General features: G+C 42.0%; 1 protein-coding gene and 2 non-coding genes across 3 annotated transcripts in view; 1 reads left to right on the forward strand and 2 right to left on the reverse strand.

Annotated features, from left to right (window-relative positions):
- Window positions 1-1207: 1207 nt before the first annotated feature.
- Window positions 1208-1280, reverse strand: Trnav-aac (transfer RNA valine (anticodon AAC)). Its single transcript has one exon. It is a non-coding gene; the product is annotated as a tRNA-Val (tRNA).
- Window positions 1281-9807: 8527 nt separating this feature from the next.
- Window positions 9808-9880, reverse strand: Trnav-aac (transfer RNA valine (anticodon AAC)). Its single transcript has one exon. It is a non-coding gene; the product is annotated as a tRNA-Val (tRNA).
- Window positions 9881-15242: 5362 nt separating this feature from the next.
- The window catches only part of LOC131929110 (uncharacterized), a 36648-nt gene continuing 29695 nt past the window's right edge, over window positions 15243-22195 (forward strand). The window contains exon 1 of the mRNA XM_059285315.1: window positions 15243-18049. Within this exon, the coding sequence (XP_059141298.1) occupies window positions 15376-18049 (2674 nt within the window). The 5' untranslated portion in view covers window positions 15243-15375. The remainder of the gene's footprint in view (window positions 18050-22195) is intronic.

A 22195-nucleotide genomic window follows, 5' to 3' on the forward strand; every position in this document is an offset into this window, starting at 1 on the left:
GACTTTTGAGAATGATGTGCTGTGAAGGGGGCACAATAAAAATTGACGTCATAGAACCCGCCCCCCCCCCTTTTTTTTTTTTTTGAAAATCGGCCAAGCATCTCAGTGCAACGCCAAGAATGGATGTCTCCAGTGTTTCAGTGGTTTTTTTTCTCCGGGGGGGGGGGGGGGGGGGGGTGGGGGGGGGAGAGGCACTTGAAACTTTGGGGGGGGGGGGGTGTCAAGACACGGATAAAAGTAGATATTTTCTCTATAAATTCTATTTCATTTGGATTGGGGGTGGTAGACGTGCATTGGAAAAAAAACACTGGATGTCTTAATACCAAGGGGATAGGCCCGTATTTTGAAACTACCTTTAAGTAAACATCAGTTGCTTATTAGAATAGGCATACGACGATACAAACTTAGGCCTAGCTAGCTATGAGTTTAAGAGGGCGGTGTTTCCTTAAAAAAATACCCCTGTGTAAAAAATACCACCATCCCACATGCATGCTCATGGTTGAATTGAATGGAAGTTCTCTTACAATGTCCACAAGCGGATATGCTAGTCGTCGTTTTGTTTGGTTTGAATCAAAGTTCGCAGCATAACCCGAAATGCGATATTGTTTTTCCGCGGTGTAAAGTAAATATACTCGAGTAATCAATCGTTGATACAAGTGACACGGTAAAGTACCAACTCATTCATCTGCTTCAGTGTGGGTTGGTTGGGTGCGATCGGGGGTGGGCAGGTTGGAGATGGAGGTATCAACTTTTGGCCGTCGTTGAGGATATAGGCCTATGATATAATATATAATATGGTGACCCACTTCATTCTGCCTTTATACGGTCCTTCTTGATTGGTTTTGTGTCGTGTGTGTTAAAACTATTATATCCATATATAGTCGTATATAGACCTACATGTGTTTGTAAACAAGCATTTATATGTATATGTATATATATATATATATATATATATATATATATATATATATATATATATATATATATATATATATATATATAAACCCATTTATTATATCTTCACATAATAACTTTCAGTGCAGATATGAAAAAGTGATTATAATATAGGCATATTTCTTTTAAAATTACAATTTAACAAATCAGTTAATCATAATCACGTAGAAATAATACTTTAGAATAAGCACATTTTAAAATGAGAATATTCTAAAAAATTTCGATATGTTAAATTTTAAAAAAAAAGATCACGTGTTTCCGCTGGGGCTTGAACCCAGGACCTTCCGCGTGTTAGGCGGATGTGATAACCGCTACACTACGGAAACAGTTGGACACATGTTCAAATATATAATCTAATCTATTCTACATATAGATCAGCTGCTGTTTAGCCTCGATCTTGTCAACACCTAGCTTTCTTGATAGACTAATCCAGGGCTTTTTTTTTTAAACGCTAGATCTAGCATGTAGAATAGATTCTATATTTTACATTGAACTGTAGCTCGGGGTATTAAAAATAAAGAAAATAAAATTATTTAAAAGTTATTAAAATGATAAAACACCTTTTTAAGTAAAAAAAAAAAAAAAAGGTCAGTAATATGGGAGAGAAAAGGGTAAGGGAGGGGGGGGGGGGGGTTTAGAAGGAACAAGCTCTCTAAACGTAAAGCAGGTGATAGTGGAAAGGGAGATCACTATCTAGTAAATAGATGGGAGTGCTAAGCCGCTATAATCGTCCATATTGCACCGAAGGTCAAAGGTGAATTAATAATGACGTGTTCAGGTCAATCAATGTCTTTGTGTATTTATGAGCAACTTCTAATTAAAAGTCTGAAACGATAGTACAAAAGTAATATTTAAAAAAAATTAATGTAAACAAAAGCTGTTATAGCTGGGTTAATTTTGTAATCTGTCAAAACATATCCACATTGATATCTAAGTAGGCAGTTTATGCCACCTACACAGACATAGCTATAAGGCAAAAAATATGCATCCAGTTGTAGTCTATTTTTAAACCCTGTCTGAATTTACATGGATATTATTCGTTTGTTTCTACATGTAGACCAGAAACATGCGTCAAATATTAAGCCAACATTGATAGTCAGCAGTGTTTCTTTCAGATATTTTTCTCCGAGGGGGGGGGGGGCATTTAAATTTTGAGGGGTGGGGGGAGAAGGGGTTGGGGATGGCGGTTGGCTGACTCTGATTCAAGTAAGCCTATATATTTTATGTGTAAGTTCTACTTTTTTCACCATTATGGCAGGTGCACAAGGGCAGGAGACAGGTGTACTAGGACAGCAGACAGGTGTACTAGGACAGCAGACAGGTGTACTAGGACAGCAGACAGGTGTACTAGGACAGCAGACAGGTGTATTAGGTCAGCAGACAGGTGTACTAGGACAGCAGACAGGTGTACTAGGACAGTAGACAGGTGTACTAAGACAGCAGACAGGTGTACTAGGACAGCAGACAGGTGTACTAGGACAGCAGACAGGTGTACTAGGACAGCAGACAGGTGTATTAGGACAGCAGACAGGTGTATTAGGACAGCAGACAGGTGTACTAGGACAGCAGACAGGTGTACTAGGACAGCAGACAGGTGTACTAAGACAGCAGACAGGTGTACTAGGACAGCAGACAGGTGTACTAGGACAGTAGACAGGTGTACTAAGACAGCAGACAGGTGTACTAGGACAGCAGACAGGTGTACTAGGACAGCAGACAGGTGTACTAGGACAGCAGACAGGTGTATTAGGACAGCAGACAGGTGTATTAGGACAGCAGACAGGTGTACTAGGACAGCAGACAGGTGTACTAGGACAGCAGACAGGTGTACTAGGACAGCAGACACCATTACGACAGGTGTACTAAGACAGCAGACAGGTGTACTAGGACAGCAGACAGGTGTATTAGGACAGTAGACAGATGTATTAGGACAGCAGACAGATGTATTAGGACAGCAGACAGGTGTACTAGGACAGCAGACAGGTGTATTAGGACAGCAGACAGGTGTATTAGGACAGTAGACAGATGTATTAGGACAGCAGACAGGTGTACTAGGACAGCAGACAGGTGTATTAGGACAGCAGACATGTGTATTAGGACAGCAGACAGGTGTATTAGGACAGCAGACAGGTGTACTAAGACAGCAGACAGGTGTACTAGGACAGCAGACAGGTGTACTAAGACAGCAGACAGGTGTACTAAGACAGCAGACAGGTGTACTAAGACAGCAGACAGGTGTACTAAGACAGCAGACAGGTGTACTAAGACAGCAGACAGGTGTACTAGGACAGCAGACAGGTGTAATAAGACAGCAGACAGGTGTACTAGGACAGCAGACAGGTGTACTAGGACAGCAGACAGGTGTACTAGGACAGCAGACAGGTGTATTAGGACAGCAGACAGGTGTATTAGGACAGCAGAAAGGTGTACTAGGACAGCAGACAGGTGTACTAGGACAGCAGACAGGTGTACTAGGACAGCAGACAGGTGTACTAGGACAGCAGACAGTTGTACTAGGACAGTAGACAGATGTATTAGGACAGCAGACAGTTGTACTAGGACAGTAGACAGATGTATTAGGACAGCAGACAGGTGTATTAGGACAGCAGACAGGTGTACTAGGACAGCAGACACCATTACGACAGGTGTACTAAGACAGCAGACAGGTGTACTAGGACAGCAGACAGGTGTATTAGGACAGCAGACAGGTGTATTAGGACAGTAGATAGATGTATTAGGACAGCAGACAGGTGTACTAGGACAGCAGACAGGTGTATTAGGACAGCAGACAGGTGTATTAGGACAGTAGACAGATGTATTAGGACAGCAGACAGGTGTACTAGGACAGCAGACAGGTGTATTAGGACAGCAGACATGTGTATTAGGGAAGCAGGCAGGTGTATTAGGACAGCAGACAGGTGTACTAAGACAGCAGACAGGTGTACTAGGACAGCAGACAGGTGTACTAGGACAGCAGACAGGTGTACTAAGACAGCAGACAGGTGTACTAAGACAGCAGACAGGTGTACTAAGACAGCAGACAGGTTTACTAGGACAGCAGACAGGTGTACTAGGACAGCAGACAGGTGTACTAGGACAGCAGACAGGTGTACTAGGACAGCAGACAGGTGTACTAGGACAGCAGACAGGTGTACTAGAACAGCAGACAGGTGTACTAGGACAGCAGACAGGTGTACTAGGACATCAGACATGTGTATTAGGACAGTAGACAGGTGTACTAGGACAGTAGACAGGTGTACTAGGACAGCAGACAGGTGTATTAGGACAGCAGACAGGTGTACTAGGACAGCAGACAGGTGTACTAGGACAGCAGACAGGTGTACTAGGATACTAGGACAGCAGACAGGTGTATTAGGACAGCAGACAGGTGTACTAGGACAGCAGACAGGTGTACTAGGACAGCAGACAGGTGTACTAGGACAGCAGACAGGTGTACTAGGATACTAGGACAGCAGACAGGTGTACTAAATTAGTAGAGAGGTGTACTAGGATACTAGGACAGCAGACAGGTGTATTAGGACAGCAGAAAGGTGTACTAGGATACTAGGACAGCAGACAGGTGTACTAGGACAGCAGACAGGTGTACTAGGACAGCAGATAGGTGTACTAGGATACTAGGACAGCAGACAGGTGTACTAGGATAGTAGAGAGGTGTACTAGGATAGTAGACAGGTGTACTAGGACAGCAGACAGGTGTACTAGGACAGCAATCAGGTGTACTAGGACAGCAGACAGGTGTACTAAGACAGCAGACAGCTGTACTAGGTCAGCAGAAAGGTGTATTAGGACAGCAGACAGGTGTACTAGGATACTAGGACAGCAGACAGGTGTACTAGGATAGTAGAGAGGTGTACTAGGATACTAGGACAGCAGACAGGTGTATTAGGACAGCAGACAGGTGTATTAGGACAGCAGACAGGTGTACTAGGACAGCAGAAAGGTGTACTAGGATACTAGGACAGCAGACAGGTGTACTAGGACAGCAGACAGGTGTACTAGGATACTAGGACAGCAGACAGGTGTACTAGGATAGTAGAGAGGTGTACTAGGATAGTAGACAGGTGTACTAGGACAGCAGACAGGTGTACTAGGACAGCAATCAGGTGTACTAGGACAGCAGACAAGTGTACTAAGGCAGCAGACAGGTGTACTAGGACAGCAGACAGGTGTACTAGGACAGCAGACAGGTGTACTAAGACAGCAGACAGGTGTACCAAGACAGCAGACAGGTGTACTAAGACAGCAGACACCAAAGCGACACTCCAAACTATTAGCACACCAATTTCACTCCTGTAATTCTTGGATGAAAAATGCTCTAAAATTTTCTTGTAAAACCACTTTTCCTGCTCTAAACAAGCGGGAATGACTGTTTTTGCCCTATTATTACATTTTTCCATTAAAAAATATCTTTTGACACAGTTCAAGTCGAATGAATCCGGTACACTAAAAGAATACAAATATGTTGAACACAGACGTCAAGAAAGGGCCCAATGAACCTCACATCCGTTTTCTGGCTGGACTTCCGTGGAGTTCCCCCTGGTTCATCCCACTAGCAAAATATCCTCTTAACCCCCCCCTCCCCCCTCCCCCCCCACCTCTTACAATTTTTGGCCGTGTGTTTTAAAAAAATGGTTTTCGAACTTTGAAATCTATTTTAAAAACTAATAACTTTAAATTGATCCGAGTATTTTGAGTTGTTACGCTTCGATCTAATTTATCCCAATATAAAATGTTTTAAAATATCAATAATCGGACCGAAACCATCTATTGTCCCCATTATTGATAATTATAAAGTTGCCTCCGAACTAAAAATGTCTCTATTATTTTGCTTGAACGGAGGATTATTTCATAGGCATAGCGAACCTCCCCGGCGCCCGGGGACAAACTTTCGAATTGCATCCCCCTCAAACTTTCGAATTGCTACCCCCCTCAAACTTTCAATTTGTTTTTCCAACCCATATTGGCGCCCGGGGACATATTCCCCCCCCCCCCCCCGCCCCCAAACCCTCGCTACACCTCTGAATTATTTTAAAATTTATTTATTTAAAAAGTAGTTTGAATAAAATCATTAATCTTGAAGCATCGAAGACTTATTCCCATGACAATGTAATATTTAATAGGCCTAATAAATTGTACGCGGTGCATGATGGGGCGGAGACTGTGCAGTCAGCAATGTTGGACTAGTGGTCTGAACCTTCAATATTAGACACATTATCAGAGGCGTAGCGAGGGCGGGGCGGGGGGGGGGGGGGGGGGTGTGGACCGCACCGTGTCACACCCGACCTAGCGACGCCACTGCACATTAAGAACAAAGAAGAAGTATGGCTGATAAACGAAGCTGCGTTAATTAACAATTTCTAAAGTAAATTATGATGTTTTGTTAACTTTTTTTTGAGAGATCGTTCGCATTAATATACAACTTAAAATAGGATTCTAGTTTCTATGACCACATGTGGTTTGACAGACGATCAAACCCCGGCGTGGGGAAACCACAAGAGGCTTAGCGATTTTAAGAAAGCAACAAGGGGTGAGATTTTTAATTCGTCGGTCTTTTCGTCTATCGGCATTTGCCCGTGTCGGCCTTTTGTCAGGTTGGTTGAAATCCCTTTAATATTGAGACAAGCGACGTCAAACTGAAGTGGGTACAAAGTCATCGCTGGCATTTAAAATTTAAAATCTTCGCGTACTTAAAAAAATGTCGACACTTAAAGGACGACGTAAACAAACAATTTGTTTTGTTATAGATAAATTTCTTTTTAAACAAGTGCTTGACTCATTTCCGGGGATAAATTTCCACTTGGTGTAATTAATCATAAACACTGTGGCTAGAACGGTCCCCACATTAATTAAAACAAATCGCGTGAGTACACCGCGAATGTTATTTAGGCGTCATGTTTTTTAATGCGAAAATGTTATGTTGTTCATACACCGATGTATGTGACTCATTCATGACAGATTTGAACGAGAAAATCAAATTCATGGAATTGACCTTTGGCATTTTTTGTCTGTGGTTTTCTGCATTGCTTTCAGATCTCCTCGCTCGACTGCTAACTGGAAGTCTCGAGTTCGGATCTCGGTCCGGAGTCGGGACAGCAGGACGTCCCTGAGTCCACTCAGCTTTTATGGTTACCTAACTCACTAAGCATAGTGCTCACCACGTCACACTGTGACTTCATATGTCGAGGTCAATAAAACAGGCCAACTCTACTTCACCTGCCACATGGACCGTAATGTTCGAAAGGATACTCCCGGTGGTTTTTTTTTCCATTGATTTGAACTGCGAGGGAGTGAGGGGGGGGGGGGGGGGGTTACTATAGAATCGCTGGCTGATTTTATTGAACACACGTTTTCGTTAGTAGAGCCTCTTACTATCATAATCCTAACGACGTCCCATAACCTTGTCCAGATCTTAATATAATTCTAATTCTGGTCCCCCAACTGTTATATTAAAATACAAGCAGAAAAAACAATGTGGGTACTGTACAGTTTGCATTACAGACGTTTTTTTATGATGCATATTGGCCATATTATTATTGACCATATTCACTATATTGGATTAAGTCTTTCCACTTACCTTATGTTTTGTTTTTAAATTATTTAGTTCGACAATTAGTACATCAGTGCTTTAATTAATGTTGATGAATAATTCGATGGATAATTCTTTAAAATTGCATGCTTCAATTTAGGGGGGTGGTGTTAAAAAGCACAAAAGTTTCCACCCATACTTAGACCTTAAAGCTCGTATAAAATTTGCAATATAATATAGATCTAGATCTAGCTGGTTATAACTTAGAAAGGACGTATAGAGGTCAGTGAATTCAGAAATTCGCTGTAAGTTGGCGACTTTCGAAATGGGACGCGCGCCATGTTAGAGAGATTAGTGTCAACAGAAGCCCGAACACAATTTCTCAGAAAAGTACAATGCAGTGGCGTAGCGAGGTCGGGTGTCACCCGGTGCGGCACTTAATGGTGCTGCACTTAATGGTGTCACCCCCCCAGAGGCGTAGCGACTCTTCTAGGGGACAAACTTTCAATTTTCGATTTGCACCCCCCCCCCCCCTCAAAATTTCGATTTACACCCCCCCCCCCTCAAATTTTTCTTTATATGTTTTTTTATTGTTTGCCTTGGTGTCACCCCCCTAAATGATGTCAACCGGTGCGATCCGCACCCCCCCCCCCCCCCCCGCTACGCCTCTGGTACAATGTACACTTTTTAAAAAAAAAATCTACAGCTAGAAATATATACACACTTTAAATCATAAAAAGGTTCTTTTTTTTTCATCTGAGACATAATTTTAAAAATACGCCGATAATCTAACGGCTTTCCAACCCATATCATTAAGCCTAATATCAAATCGTTGAAAGTTATTTCTTTATTTTCTTTCCCAAAAGAGTTGACCGTTGGAGTTTATACCAAGAGGAGTAGGAGTTATGGTAATAAAAATACTACCACATTTTAGGTAAATAAAATTATTGAATGAAACCGGAGAGGCCGACGCCAAATTTTTTAATTTTTTTTAAGGGAGGCGCCCAGATATTTGGATTTTTCAAGAAAGACTCATGTCAAAAACTTTTTTTAAACGGCTGCTTTAGGTGGAAAGTGTCACCTTGATAGAGAAACGAAAACACTGGTATATCCGCTTGTTTAAAGCGAAACAGTAGTTTTACTCAAAAGTTGTGTCCCATTACCCTTGCTTGTTTAAAGTGAAACAGTAGTTTTACTCAAAAGTTGTGTCCCATTACCCTTGCTTGTTTAAAGCGAAACAGTAGTTTTACTCTAAAGTTGTGTGAAGTTGTGTCCCGTTTCCCATACTTGTTTAGAGTGAAACAGTAGTTTTACTCGAAAGTTGTGTTCCCATTTCAATTACCAGGTGACACAAACGAGAGTAGTACGACAGCAGTAGCACATGTACAAATGTTGTCAGCTGTCCTATTGCACCTGTCGTTATGGTGTCTCATGACGTAATGCTTTAAGTGCACTGTGCAAGTCCTGGAATGCTTGAGACCTATGCGCTGGATGCAGTGCACTGTGCACTGTCAGCAGGTGACCTAGTGCACGAAAAACACAATGTCTGTCAATATTCTATAGAGGTTGAACGCTACAGTGCATGCACACGTACATACAACGCATTTGTATACAGTTGTGTCTATATATGTTTTTATATACAGTGGTGTCTATATATGTGTTTGTATAAAGAGGTATCTAAATACGTGTTTGTATACAGAAGTGTCTATATTTTTTTTTTTTTTTACAGAAGTGTCGATGTATACATTTGTATACAGAAGTGTTTATATATGTGTTTGAATATAGAGGTATCTAAATACGTGTTTGTATACAGAGGTGTCTATATTTGTGTTTTATACAGAACTGTCTATGTATATAGAGGTGTCTATAGATGTTTTTGTGTACAGATGTGTCTATACATATGTTTGTATAGAAAAGCACGCACCTAGAGGTGTCACATAATAGTAGAAGGCTCCTCCCTTTATAACTGACTTTTTTATTTTTCTAATTCCAACGAAACAGCTGAGACGCTGGAGGTGACTTGAACGGACTCAATGTTGTCTGCGGGTAGAAAAAGCTTCAAAGAGTGGTCAAGGAGTTTAGCAAAAATCTCCCTGGATTAGTATCTACGTGGAATTATGGGACCGTGCTAGATCATGCTAGTATCCCGTAATTGATGTTATATAAACGTAGTTAGAGAATAATGTATGACTATACGAATCTAGGAAACGATGTTAGAAAACCAATATTGTAAACGTTTGGGTTAATGAAAATTCATGTTCATGGTACCTAAAAAAAGAGATGAGACGGTAAAAGTAATAAAAAAGTGTTTCCGCTGGGGCTTGAACCCAGGACCTTCCGCGTGTTAGGCGGATGTGATGACCACTACACTACGGAAACTGTTGAAAGATTATAAGCTAATAGTTATAATTTTATTAAAACTAATTATTTTTATGGTTTTCTTTGAGCACTGGAAAATGTTGCGACCAGTTTCTTCCAGGCATCTCTTCAGGGCGGTGTGGGTAGGGGGGGGGGGTGTCAGCCCACGATGAACATCTACCGCCCCCCCCCCAACCAAATAGTATTTATATAGACAATATATACTTTTACCAGTGTCGTTGTTGTCCCCTCCCCCCACTTCCCCCTGGAGAAAAAAAGTCTGAAAGAAACACTGGTCGTCTTAGGGGTGGGGTCCTTACTTCACGAGACAATGTATGACGTAAGGGGGGAGCCTAAAGGCGAGGCAACTTTAATCTTTCATAACGTGATGTCGTTTTAAACACCCCCCCCCCCCCCAAAAAAAAACACACACACACAAATACATACATACATAAATTTAACATACACAAATATTAGTTATTACATTGATATCTTAGTCTTTGACACAGCGCTAACCCTAACCATAATCTGATGTCACACAGTTAACTAACAGCGCTAACCGTAACATTCATCTGCCACCACACAATCAACTACCCCCCACACACACAAGCAAAAACCAACACACACCTCTTAAAGTTACATGGTACTCCAACTACATCTGCTTGTTTCACAGCCGCCATCTTGGCAACTAAGACACACAGCAGTGTTTGTGTTGTTGTTTTCTTTAAACCTCAGGTCTAACCTGTTGGTATTGTTCTCTTGTGTGGTGGATCGAATCCAGGCATGTATGTTCATTAAGTTAATAGATGCTTAACACTCCGAGTTAACTTTCAGCTGATTAACGACCGGGTTAGTGTCTAAGAGGACTTATAGGACCGTGCTAAATCACGTTGAAAAGTATCCAGTAATTGTTGTTATGTAAACCTACTAAGAGAATGATGTTTGACTGTACGAATCTAGGATACGATGTTAGAAAGAAAATTGTGAATGTTTGGGTTAATGAAAATTCATGTTCATAATATGGTAAAAAAAAAACTTGTTTCCGCTGGGGCTTGAACCCAGGACCTTCCGCGTGTGATGACCACTACACTACGGAAACCGTTGATACACTTGAAGCTATATGTATGGTTTTCTTTGAGAATAGACTCAGGAAATGTGTCGTGGGGAAAATGTTGCGACCAGAGTTTCTCTCAGGCATCTCTTCAGGGCAAAAATCTCACTGACGACCGGTATTGTTGTAAATTAATTTTATCTGGTAGGTCTAATTGTTATTACGATATACGTAAGCAACATCTTCAGCTGGCTAAAAGTTAACCCCCCCCCCCCACCATTAGACAATTTATAAAGTACGATCGCAATATTTGAAATACCTGTAAAGTTATTAGTTATTTATAGCCTCTAAAAATCGTCAAGGGTCATTGAAATATTGTTCTTTTTAAAACACTTTTCCTAGGTAAAACGGGTCTATAAACAAAAGGCAGTCATCTTGATGGAAACAGTTTGTCTATGAAGGTGAGTAAACAGACAGTTTTTGGGCTCTGTAAAATGGAGTCCGCTAGCCAGGGTTGTATTAACCATTAGCATGTGTGAGAGGGGGGAGGGGACGCATCAGAAAATGCCATAAGCGGGTTTATTTTGGTATATAATATCAAGATAAGTAAAAAGTATAATCAGAAGAACAGCGAAACAAGACATAGATCTACTGGATAGTGTATCTTTATTAAATAGAGAAGTAGAAATATTGAGCCGAGAGAATGTCTCGTTACCTTTTTCATTTATTTATTTATTGTTTATTGGGGGTTTTTTTTGGGAGGGGAGGGATATTTTTTTAAGGGGCACTAACATTCTGAAGTGCCAATTATAGTACCAATAAACACGGCCCAGAGGAGTAGCGACCTTTTCCAGTGTCCGGGGCGAACCATTAATTTTTAGCCTCCCCCCCCCCTCCCAATTCATATTTGCTTCTTACCACTCTCTGTCCCTGAGTTGTTTTTTTTTTTTTTTTGTTGCCATGCAATCGATGTAGACAAATGTTTAGTCAGTCTGTAAAGCCAAGAAACAATCTATTTTCTTAATTTTGACTGCGAATTATACAGTATTGCAACTCGGAAAGAACTTTTTATATAAAAAAAAGTTACTTCCTCTTTCTACACCCCCCCCCCCATAATTCCAGGGTCGGCGTACAATTCGGCCGCGCCATCCGTCCTCAAATAGCTACTTATCTAACCCGATCAGCCTAAATCTTTATCCGTCACTGTCTAACCCCAGCAGCCTATTCCTTAATCCGCCCCTGCATTCGATGTGTTTTCGTGCCCTACAGGGATAGCAGGAATAGATACAACGAAAGATAGGACTCCGACTCCACGGTCTACCCCCCTCCCCTCTCTCCACCAAAGAGGTATTGTATGACCGGACTCCGCCAAATCTATTGATGTAACCCCCTCCCGTGACAGATATTCTACCCCCCCCCCCACTTTGACATTCTAAAACCCCCACCTCTGAAATTCTAACCCCCCCCCCCCCAACACTGGCATTCTAAAAACCCCACCCCCACCTCTGAAATTCTACCCCCCCCCCTCCCCACCTCTTCTGTTGTACTGATTGTCATCTCCCAACTACCGGGTTTTATCTCCATATAAAAATGTTGAACAAAAAGACTGGAACAAAGGATATCAAATTATTAACGTCATGTTATAAAACAGGGGTCTCCAAACTCTTCAGTCCGAGGGCCGCATTAACTATCAAATTTCAGTTCGGGGGCCAGTTTCCTCCAGGCATGTCTTTGATTTTTCTGGGCAAAGTTCCTCAGCCATCACCAACAAACGATTTTTCCTTGGACAAAAAGATCTCAGCGGGCCGGATACGAGGACTTCGCGGGTCGCATACGGCCCGCGAGCCGTAGTTTGGAGACCCCTGTTATAAACGTTAAGAGGGACAGAAGGCTTGATTAGAATAAAAGGGGGGGGGGGTGGCTACCATTAGAAGATACACACTGTGTGATACACACAGCAGTTGTTTAATTTTGGAGTTTTTCTCTCATAGATGAGTTGCTGTCCCCAGCTATCTAGCCTCACCTGCCCAGGGGTTCGAACTCGGGACATTTCAGTCTAGTAACCACAAGCGTTACCGACCCGACACCGCCGATACTGTACGTTTTATGATGTGCTACAAAATTCCAAAATTTTGGAGCGCCCCCCCCCCCCACCCCCGCACCCTTGCTCTATTCCCCATTCTAGATCCGCCTATGGTGTGTCAGAAAAGGTTTACAACGGCCGAAGTTATAGGCCTTAGGCAAGCCTTTGTTGTCAAGATTAACCATTCGTTGTCAAAATCTGCAATTTAAAAACATTTCTTTTTAACAGGTTTCAGTTTTTAAATGTGCGCACCAGTGCGCTGAGCTGAGAACAAAAAAAAATACCCACATAATAAAATGTTAAGTCACAATAGGGTACACAGAGGGATGGGTCTCTAGACCTATTGACACACCTCTCCTGTCTTTAAAACCTGCTCGGTGAGACGTATGTGTTTTTCTTATCAAGTATATCTACACGAACAGCCTTCCTCCCACGTATTCATTTATTTTATACACCCCCCCCCCTTCTATCAGTTTCGATCTGACGAGAGGTTTTAAAAAAAAAAATAACCGTCTCACCTCGCCTTAAGAGAGTCCCTCCCATTTCCTAGAATAGGACGTAGGTCGTACAGGTTAAGGTGACATCCGTGTCTAGCACTGACCTGGTAATGTCTGGGTGGTAGTCAGGTGTTCTAGGCTCACACCTGAGGTCACTGTGACATGTAAGGGGCAGGAGGTGAGCAACACACACACCTGTGCATACCTCCTACACAAACACACATATATACACACAAATACATACCTATACACACATATGTACACACAAATACACACATATGTACACACAAATACATGCATATACACACATACATACACATAAATACACACATACATATACATACATACATACCTGCAAACACACAGATACATACACATATATACATACAAATATATACATACACACAAATAGACTTACGGCCTCCAAGCACAGAAATATACATACACATACATATACACATACATACATACACATACAAACACACACAACCATATACACACATATATACACAACTATATACATACACACCAACACACACACATACCATTTTCTTGCATGACCTCTCGCCACATGTCACTGTGACACTGTCACGTGATAATACAACTCTCAAATGAACCAGATTTTTTTTTAAATTAATAATACAAGTGAACCAGTCAGTTGGTGACTCATAATGATAACACAAGGGTTTTTACTAAAAAAAATTCGTAACCGGTCTACTTCAAAACTTCGATTCAGTCACATCGTTGATTTAAAAAAAAAAAAACAGCTATTTAATTATTATTTTTTAGTTACTACATCTATTGGTCGGCTAATTTTGGAGTATTCTTACAGCTTGTATCTACGGTAACGATGTTTCAACATGAGCCTCAAGCATACAACTAACGCGATAAACAGAAAGCTAGTGCTAACTTTAACCCAAAACAGCCATAAGGCCGTTAGTTGCTAAACTTGATCAGAAATGCAAATACATGGGTTCGGCTAATCGCAAAGGGTCGGGTCAGGTGAAAATAACAACAGGTAATCTCGCAAACAGCCGACAAAAGCACAATCCCAGTATCATGATGTGTAAATAATATCCCAGTATGTAAACAGTAGAATCCCGGTATCTTAATGTGTTTACACTATAGTATGTAAGCAACAGCACAATCCCAGTATCGTGAAGTGCTTATATCCCAGTATGTAAACAACATCATAATCTCACCATAATTATGTGTTTTTATCCCAGTATGTAAACAACAGTAGAATCCCAGTATCACGATGTGTTTACAACCCAATATCAATGTTCATAAACAATGGACCTAGGTTCTCGTGGGGTTGGGGGAGGGGGGTGGGACAGAACCGCGAATTTCTTGGAAAAGGGGGCTGCATAGTTCTAACTAAACATGTTTTATGCTACACTTATTAAGGTTATTAAGCCGTACTCCTAAATATATGTTAAATAACCTGGAACTATCCTTAAAGTTTTTGATTTCGGTTACCGCCTACATTTCTCTTTTCCGTTTAAAGCCTACACGGATGTTGTCAAAAATTTGAAGACGGATTCGGACACGATTACGACGAGGTACTGACTATCCCCAAGTTTTTATACTGCTACTGAAACAAAAGATAGCCATCGCGCAAGACAGGAATGTAGACAACACAGCCTTTAAGCCCGCCCACAAATTAACATAACATTCTGTGTTGAGCGAGCCCGGCACTTGATTGCGCATCTCAAACAGGTGCGCGCAGGCAGAGAGAGAAAAAAACAATACGATTTAATGAACGCGTTCAGTACTGCTGCTAGCTCACGCAGTAACTCTGCAGTTCGTGTGTGATTTTTCTACGTTTTTAAGTTATCGTTCTTTGAACTGTTATGCGTGATGTAATTTAACCGTTTCAGAGATAATGAAAGCCGCTAAAGTGTGTCGTCTGCGAGAGCTGTTCTTGCTTGAGTGGCGACGCGACTACCCTGACGATACACCACCTGTGTTGGACTGTGTTGCGGAGCTGAGCAGAGGGGTTGACGAATGGCCCGCCGCAGGCGATGTGTATGTGACGACGGCTGTGCGTGAAAGTCTAGCAGGTTTACAAGATAAGATTGTTCAGTTACGCGAAGAGCTGCGCAGAGCAGAATTTGAGAAACGGTTTCTAGGCAGTGTGTTGACAGTTCTTGAATCGGAATGTGATTCGAGCTTGGCTGAGCGAGATAGCGGAGATCTAGACCAAAACACGACCAAGCTAGAAGATAAAAAGTGTGATCGATGCGGTCGTGTTGTGAACGAATTTTCTGCTGGATTAGAGAGTAACTGTTTGTGTGTGTTGACATATTTGGATAAACCTAGTGAGTTAACTTCAGTTGCAGATTTATCTGCGTCTTCTTTAAATAACACGGACACTTTAGGTAAGTGCATAAGTGAGATAAACTCTCCGAAATTCTTATCAAGAATTTCTGTTTCCGAAAGACGTTCGTTTTCTGAGAGAAAAGATCGCGATTTAGCAGCGCAGAATAGGATATCGGCTAGTATAGATAATGTCAACGTCGGTGAAGAAAGTTCTCCTGTTGATAAACAAAGCGATTTTTGCTTTCGGGGTAAATTAATCAACAGGTCAACTTCAGAGCCGGACGAAATGTTAAAAGGCAAAAAGGCAGCTACGCACCGGTCAGGGGAGGATGACCTGGGGACAAGGGTCAATAGGACAAAGGACAATTTCATGGCGGTGACGAACAAAAACATACACCCCGGTGACGTACCCCGACACAACGAGGCGCTGACCCACAGTCCCGTCCTACAGAGGAACTACCACTTCTTGAAGATGACGGAGGGGTTCGGACTCGTCCTGGAGGATGACCCCGGAAACAAAAATAGCAAAGGGCCGGCCAGTGAAAATCCGCTCCGTCACGCGACCTTGATGAGTAACGTCAACTGCGACAAACCGGACCGGGCTAAAAATAGCATGACGGATGGTTCAGCGGGCCCGCAGACGTCATTCAGTCGTGAAAACGTTTCCGTCATCGAAGTGACCAGACGGAGTTGGAACCTGGACACGGGCAGTTCGTCACCTGACCCCCAACCAAAGCGGAAGTCCGACCCTCAGAAAGCGCCCGTGCCCTCACCCAAACCAAACAGACCGATGAGCTCAGTTATTATTGTCGATACTCAACGCGTTGACCATCAAGGCACAGATCATTGTGTTAATAAAGATCTTCAGGACAAAGATCATTGTGTCAATAAAGATCTTCAAGACAAAGATCATCGTGTCGATACAGTTCTTCAGGATAAAGATCCTCGTGTTGAAAAAGATCTCGACAGAGATCACTTTTCAAAAGTCAGCATAAAAAAGTCGCCCGTTCCCCCGCCTGTTGCCAAAAAGCCACCCCGCCCCGGCAGCGGTAGAAGTCTCCCCCCGACCCCCACAGACCCAGGACCAACCCCAGCACGACATTTCCAATCGTTCGCCGTTCAGATCGACAGCCCGCATTGTTCAGGTGGCAGTGACGTCAGTGCCGCACCGCCACCGCCGAACTGTCCCGTTGATAACACCAGAACACCAGACGACACACAACAGACGGAGAGTTTAGTTCACGGGAAAACTTTACTTCAAGCGTCGGCCTCGCTTCCTCACGACGCGAAGAAAAATCTGGAGCGGTCAAAGAAATGTAATTCGGATTTCTACAACACTTCGCCCATCACGGATGTTAACTCTCGACAGGGGGTTGATGCAAACATAGCGTCCCCATCAGCGTTACGTCACGCTCAAGGAATAAACAAAAACAACTCGAACACCGACGACACACCAAGAGGTCCCTCAGAAATGAGGTCATTCAGTCCAATTCCAAACAAAAAAGGTAACACAACAACGGCTTTCATCGGAAAACTTGCCGAAAACGTCAGACCCAGCCTCGTTTTGGGGAACGCGCACCAAAACAACACAGAAAAACCACAGTATGAGTCACCGGCGGCGGAGTGGAAGCCCGCGAAAACTCCGCCCATGCCCCCGCCCCGAGGACAGAGTCAAAACAGTGTCAATGTTGTTGTCGATCGCGCGGAAATCGCCGAGCACGAGTACCAGCGTCTAGACAGCAACGCTAGCACGGAAACGTTAACAGAATTCACGCGCAAGCAAAGCTTCACGTCCGATTTCGACATCAAACAAGCCGTCTACACGCTGGACAACATTCTCACCTCTGCTGAAATGGAATCTGCAGACGATCCAAAACTCCGGACTAAAAAATTGGACTACGAGAACTGGACCATCAACCGGGCCGTGACCAGCTCTTTGACCCACGTTTTCGACTCAATCAGCGACGACGACGAGCTCGATGTGTCACCATCGTCTCCCTCGGTGACCAGCCCTAGCGAAAAACGCAGGGGTTCCCCAACTGGCAGCAAGGACTCGGGTCTGTGTGATGACATCGGCGTGTTCGAAACCACCCACGGGGAGACGAGCTATGAACATGACTTCTCGGGTGGGAGGTTCCGTGACCTGGCTTCCATTCGCCAGCTGGTGGCCAATGACGATGGGGAGGATGTGGACTATAACGACAAGTTCAAGGACCAGGATTGTACTGATGCCCCATGTAAGTAAACTTTCTTGCTAAACACTTAATATAACACAAGTAGGTAGTTTTCGCTCTGGGTCTAAGTCCAACACTCGCTACAGGTAGAATCGAAGCTAAGTTTTTGCTAGTATCCCTACACTGGCCATGACCCTAACTTTGACTAAACCCAAGTCCTGGTATTTAAACTAACATTGACACCTAAGTATCACCTACTAACCCTGACATTATACCTAATCCTGATTTAATCCCTGACTTAAATATTAACCCGGTAGGCCCCTTGATACTGATTCTAACCTGATCGCTGACCCTAAACATGACCTTAAACATCATCCTAACCAAGCGGGAACCACTCGGTGTATGGCTGGTGTTACGATTAAGGTGGTAATTATAATAGACACCAATAGGACTAGTTTAACCCTACCCATAATCCCGACCCTGACAACACAACCTTCAATAATCCAGAAGATTGTATAATCTGTTCAGTGTACCTCTATGATCTGTTTTATTATTAGTTAGTTCATGGGTCTACGGTTATAAATTAATGTGACGTTATCTAGCGATAGTTTGTGGTGGATCAGTGACTAAAACTGGTATTGATTTACGTCACTGCAAATCAGTTTTAAAATAGAAAATATTGCACGTTTATAAAATTGACATCAGCACCCCCCTCCCGCTCCCTCCACCGCCCGCCTACTGCATCCGGCCCTGAAGTAGCCTTCACGGTCAGTGCGGCGCCGTAGACGAGGTAAAGGCGGCTCCATGTGACGTACAAGGGAGGCTGGTGATCTTTAAGGCGGCTCATGCGTGGTACGTTTATCTTACATGAGTTGCTGGGGTACTTTTCCATAAGACGTTCATCAATAGAAACTAGACCGGGTATTGTGAAAACGACACATTAATTCTTTAAGTATCTTTGTAGACGATACTAACTTTACGAACCGGGAGTGGGGGGGGGGGGGGGGGGAAGAAGAAAAGTTAGCGTAGTAGAAGAAACAAAACCTTTTAATTCTGAATTGTCCTGTTGGTGTTTCTATAACAATATACACCAGCGATATATCTTTCCCTGCGAATGTTGCTATTGTGTGTATTATAACTGACAAACACACACATAACTGTATAATAGCTTCCAACATAACACACATACACACCACGTCTTTGGGACAGCTACCAATATAACTGTCCCTCCCCTCTCCCCCCCCCCCTCCCCCATTGTCTTTGGGACAGCTAGGCCTATCAATGTAACGGTCACACACACCGCTGTCAATGTAATCACAAGAACAATCACATCAACTTCGTGCGTTACATTTAATCTAGGTCACCTAGCGTGTCGCACAACTCATGCTTGCGTGTTGTATAAATATAGCAGCGCGTGCCGACCATTTCCGGCAAGTAAGTAAACAGTGTAGTGACAAAGGGAAGTCTTGTCCTCTAAGGAAATGTTTTGCAATAGTGTACCGTCTCAACTTCGTAAACACGAGACATACCGTTGACGTCGCATGGTCGCGTGAATGTATTCAACCCTGATCAAAAAATAACGTAAACAATATGACGCAAACTACTTCTGCTGAAAATATATCAATTCTTGAGAAAACGCTTTTGAAACATTTGTTTAAAGGTTTAACTAGATTTTCTAGATCTAGCTGAGACCGGTTCCCATTTTCCTATGGTTTGAAGTTTCATAATGATGGAAAAATCTATAGATTCTTGGTCTAAATGCTGTTTTTTTTTTTTTTTTTGTATGTAAACGAACTTAAATCGATGCTAGATTATGCTTATTTCAAGATAACACTATGATTTAAAATTTTAAATGTCAGACCTTGAATTCAATTCTAGATCTAGGTATTGGATTACTATAAAAAGCTTTGTAATATGAATAGTGTAAGTCTACTTAATTAATTAGAATAATCCCCCCCCCCCCCCTTTTTTTTTTTTAAAAAAAAAGCATGTTTTTATGAAATCTGAATTTAGAATTTATCAGAATGTATTTTGTTACTAAAATGGATATTAATTTCAGAGGTAGGGGTTTCAAAGAGCGTTGTTTTAGAGTATAGACTCTAAAGATATATTTAGATTTTGGTCAATTTTATTTTTTCTTAGAAAAGTTAATATTTGCCCTTTTGTGTTTGGCTTGTATTCTAATACTTTCCATTTAAAACGCAACTGAAATATTTATTGTAAATCAGTGTACGCCCTTAGTTCAGCTGGTTGGTGTGATGTTCGCTGTTGTTCATTTCAGCTTCTGTTTGGTGGCATTTTTGAAAGGTCAGGAGGAAAAAAAAGAACAAGAACTAGAATCTAGTTCTAACAAAACATGCAGGACCAATAAAATCGGTCGTGTTTTCTAGGGCTGTTTTCTCTGCCGACTATGCTTATTTTTAGCCGCATGACGTCACGGAAATTAATCACAAAATGAAAACATTCGGCCGGCGTAAATGTCACATGATGTGCTGTGTTCTAAAAATAATACTGCTACATTGTGTGATGACTCTTCTACGTGTGAAATAAAAAATATTCAATGCCTGCAGCTGTAGCAAAGGAATAAAAATTAATTTATTTACAACCTAAGCTGTGTTTTAGCCACGGTTGCAGATTTTATAATTTAGTCATTTTATTACTTCCCAGTCCAAGCCAGTAGAGAACGTAATCTACTCAAGATAAGCCTTTATTTAAACAACACACGATGACGCCGAACGTCTCGATGTGTCAACACCTACACGCAAAGCATGCATTGTAAAGGATGATTAAATTAGCATGGTTAGTAAACAGTATTATCCCAAAGTTGCGTAGGGAGCGATACTTAAAAAAAAAAGAACGTAACGTTTATTTTCTACTAGTAAATAAGATAAAAAGATACTATTTACCCCCTCTACACCCCTTTCTTTCGAAATCTGTAGGCCCTTTACCTTTCTACCCCTAATGCGACACTTTCATAGTTATTCTTTTCTGACTGTTTACATTAACCACTTCACAGGCTAGTTAATTTTTTCTTCTTTGACCCTTGTGAAAATAGTTCATGGTCGTCACACCAAAAAGTTTTTTGTGTGCTTCAAGTAAAGGCACCCTTTGACAAGGGTGGGACGGGGTGGTGGGGCGGGGTGTTAGTCACGCCACTGTTACGTTTCTGCAAGTCTAACCACCCTTTGACGCGGGCGTGTAGGGTGGGGTGTGGTAGTCACGACGGTGCTGTATTAAGTTGCTGTGCTTAAGTCTAGGCACCCGACGACAAAGGTGTGAAATAGAATCAAGTTGGTCCACGCCGTTAACCTAGAATCTTAAGTCACACAGGTCACACGTCAATGAATACGGCACTCTACACCATGCACACGTCAGTGATTTCTTAATCTGGAAGAAAACCTGTTCCATCTCTATAGATATTGCCTAGTATCGTTTATGTTACGTCTGTTTTAGTATCATGTACAATTTTATTATGTTGGTCTATATTATTCTAATTATATCATTCGTGTGTTGGTCAATGTTTTAGTATCATACATGTGTTGGTCGTTTATCTAGTGTCTTGCATGTTTTGGTCGTTCTACCACGGTATCATGCACGTATCTATTCATATAATATGTTCAAATTCTAGTATTTCGAACAGTTATGAATGTGTTGCGATAAGCTTGAGTAACAAATACATTTCACTGAACTTTAAGATAAAGTAAGTGTTCTATAAATACCACATTTAAATAAATACCTGCGTCACATCGTACCTGTTATTTTATGACGTACCATCTTTCAACATCGCAACTCCACCACGACACTCACTTTACCATATTCCATATGGACGTCATTCCTTAATATGTACTGGTACTGTTTTCTTTAACAATCTTATCTTTTCATTAGCCAAATGTCATGTAGTTTTTACCGTCATGACATTTGTAATCTGTTTTCTTTAGCAATTTCATCCGAGGTGTTTAGCCATCATCTCTTTCCTTTAACCACATGCCATATACCATTTATAGCTACATGTCATCTGTAGACTTTAACGACATGTCATCTGTTGTCATAAGCCTTATGTCATCTGCTCCCGCATGTCAGTTCAGCACCTACTGCCTGTTGACCCCCCCCCCCCCCTCAGTCTTACACATTCTGACATGTAAAAAAAACACGATGTTGACATGATGTGTTTATGCAGAAAACGCCCTACCAAAATGTCCAACCTTGACA

The sequence above is a fragment of the Physella acuta genome, unplaced genomic scaffold, assembly GCF_028476545.2.
Source record: "Physella acuta isolate Inbredline_101_S28 unplaced genomic scaffold, ASM2847654v3 ptg001599l, whole genome shotgun sequence".
Taxonomy (NCBI): domain Eukaryota; kingdom Metazoa; phylum Mollusca; class Gastropoda; family Physidae; genus Physella; species Physella acuta.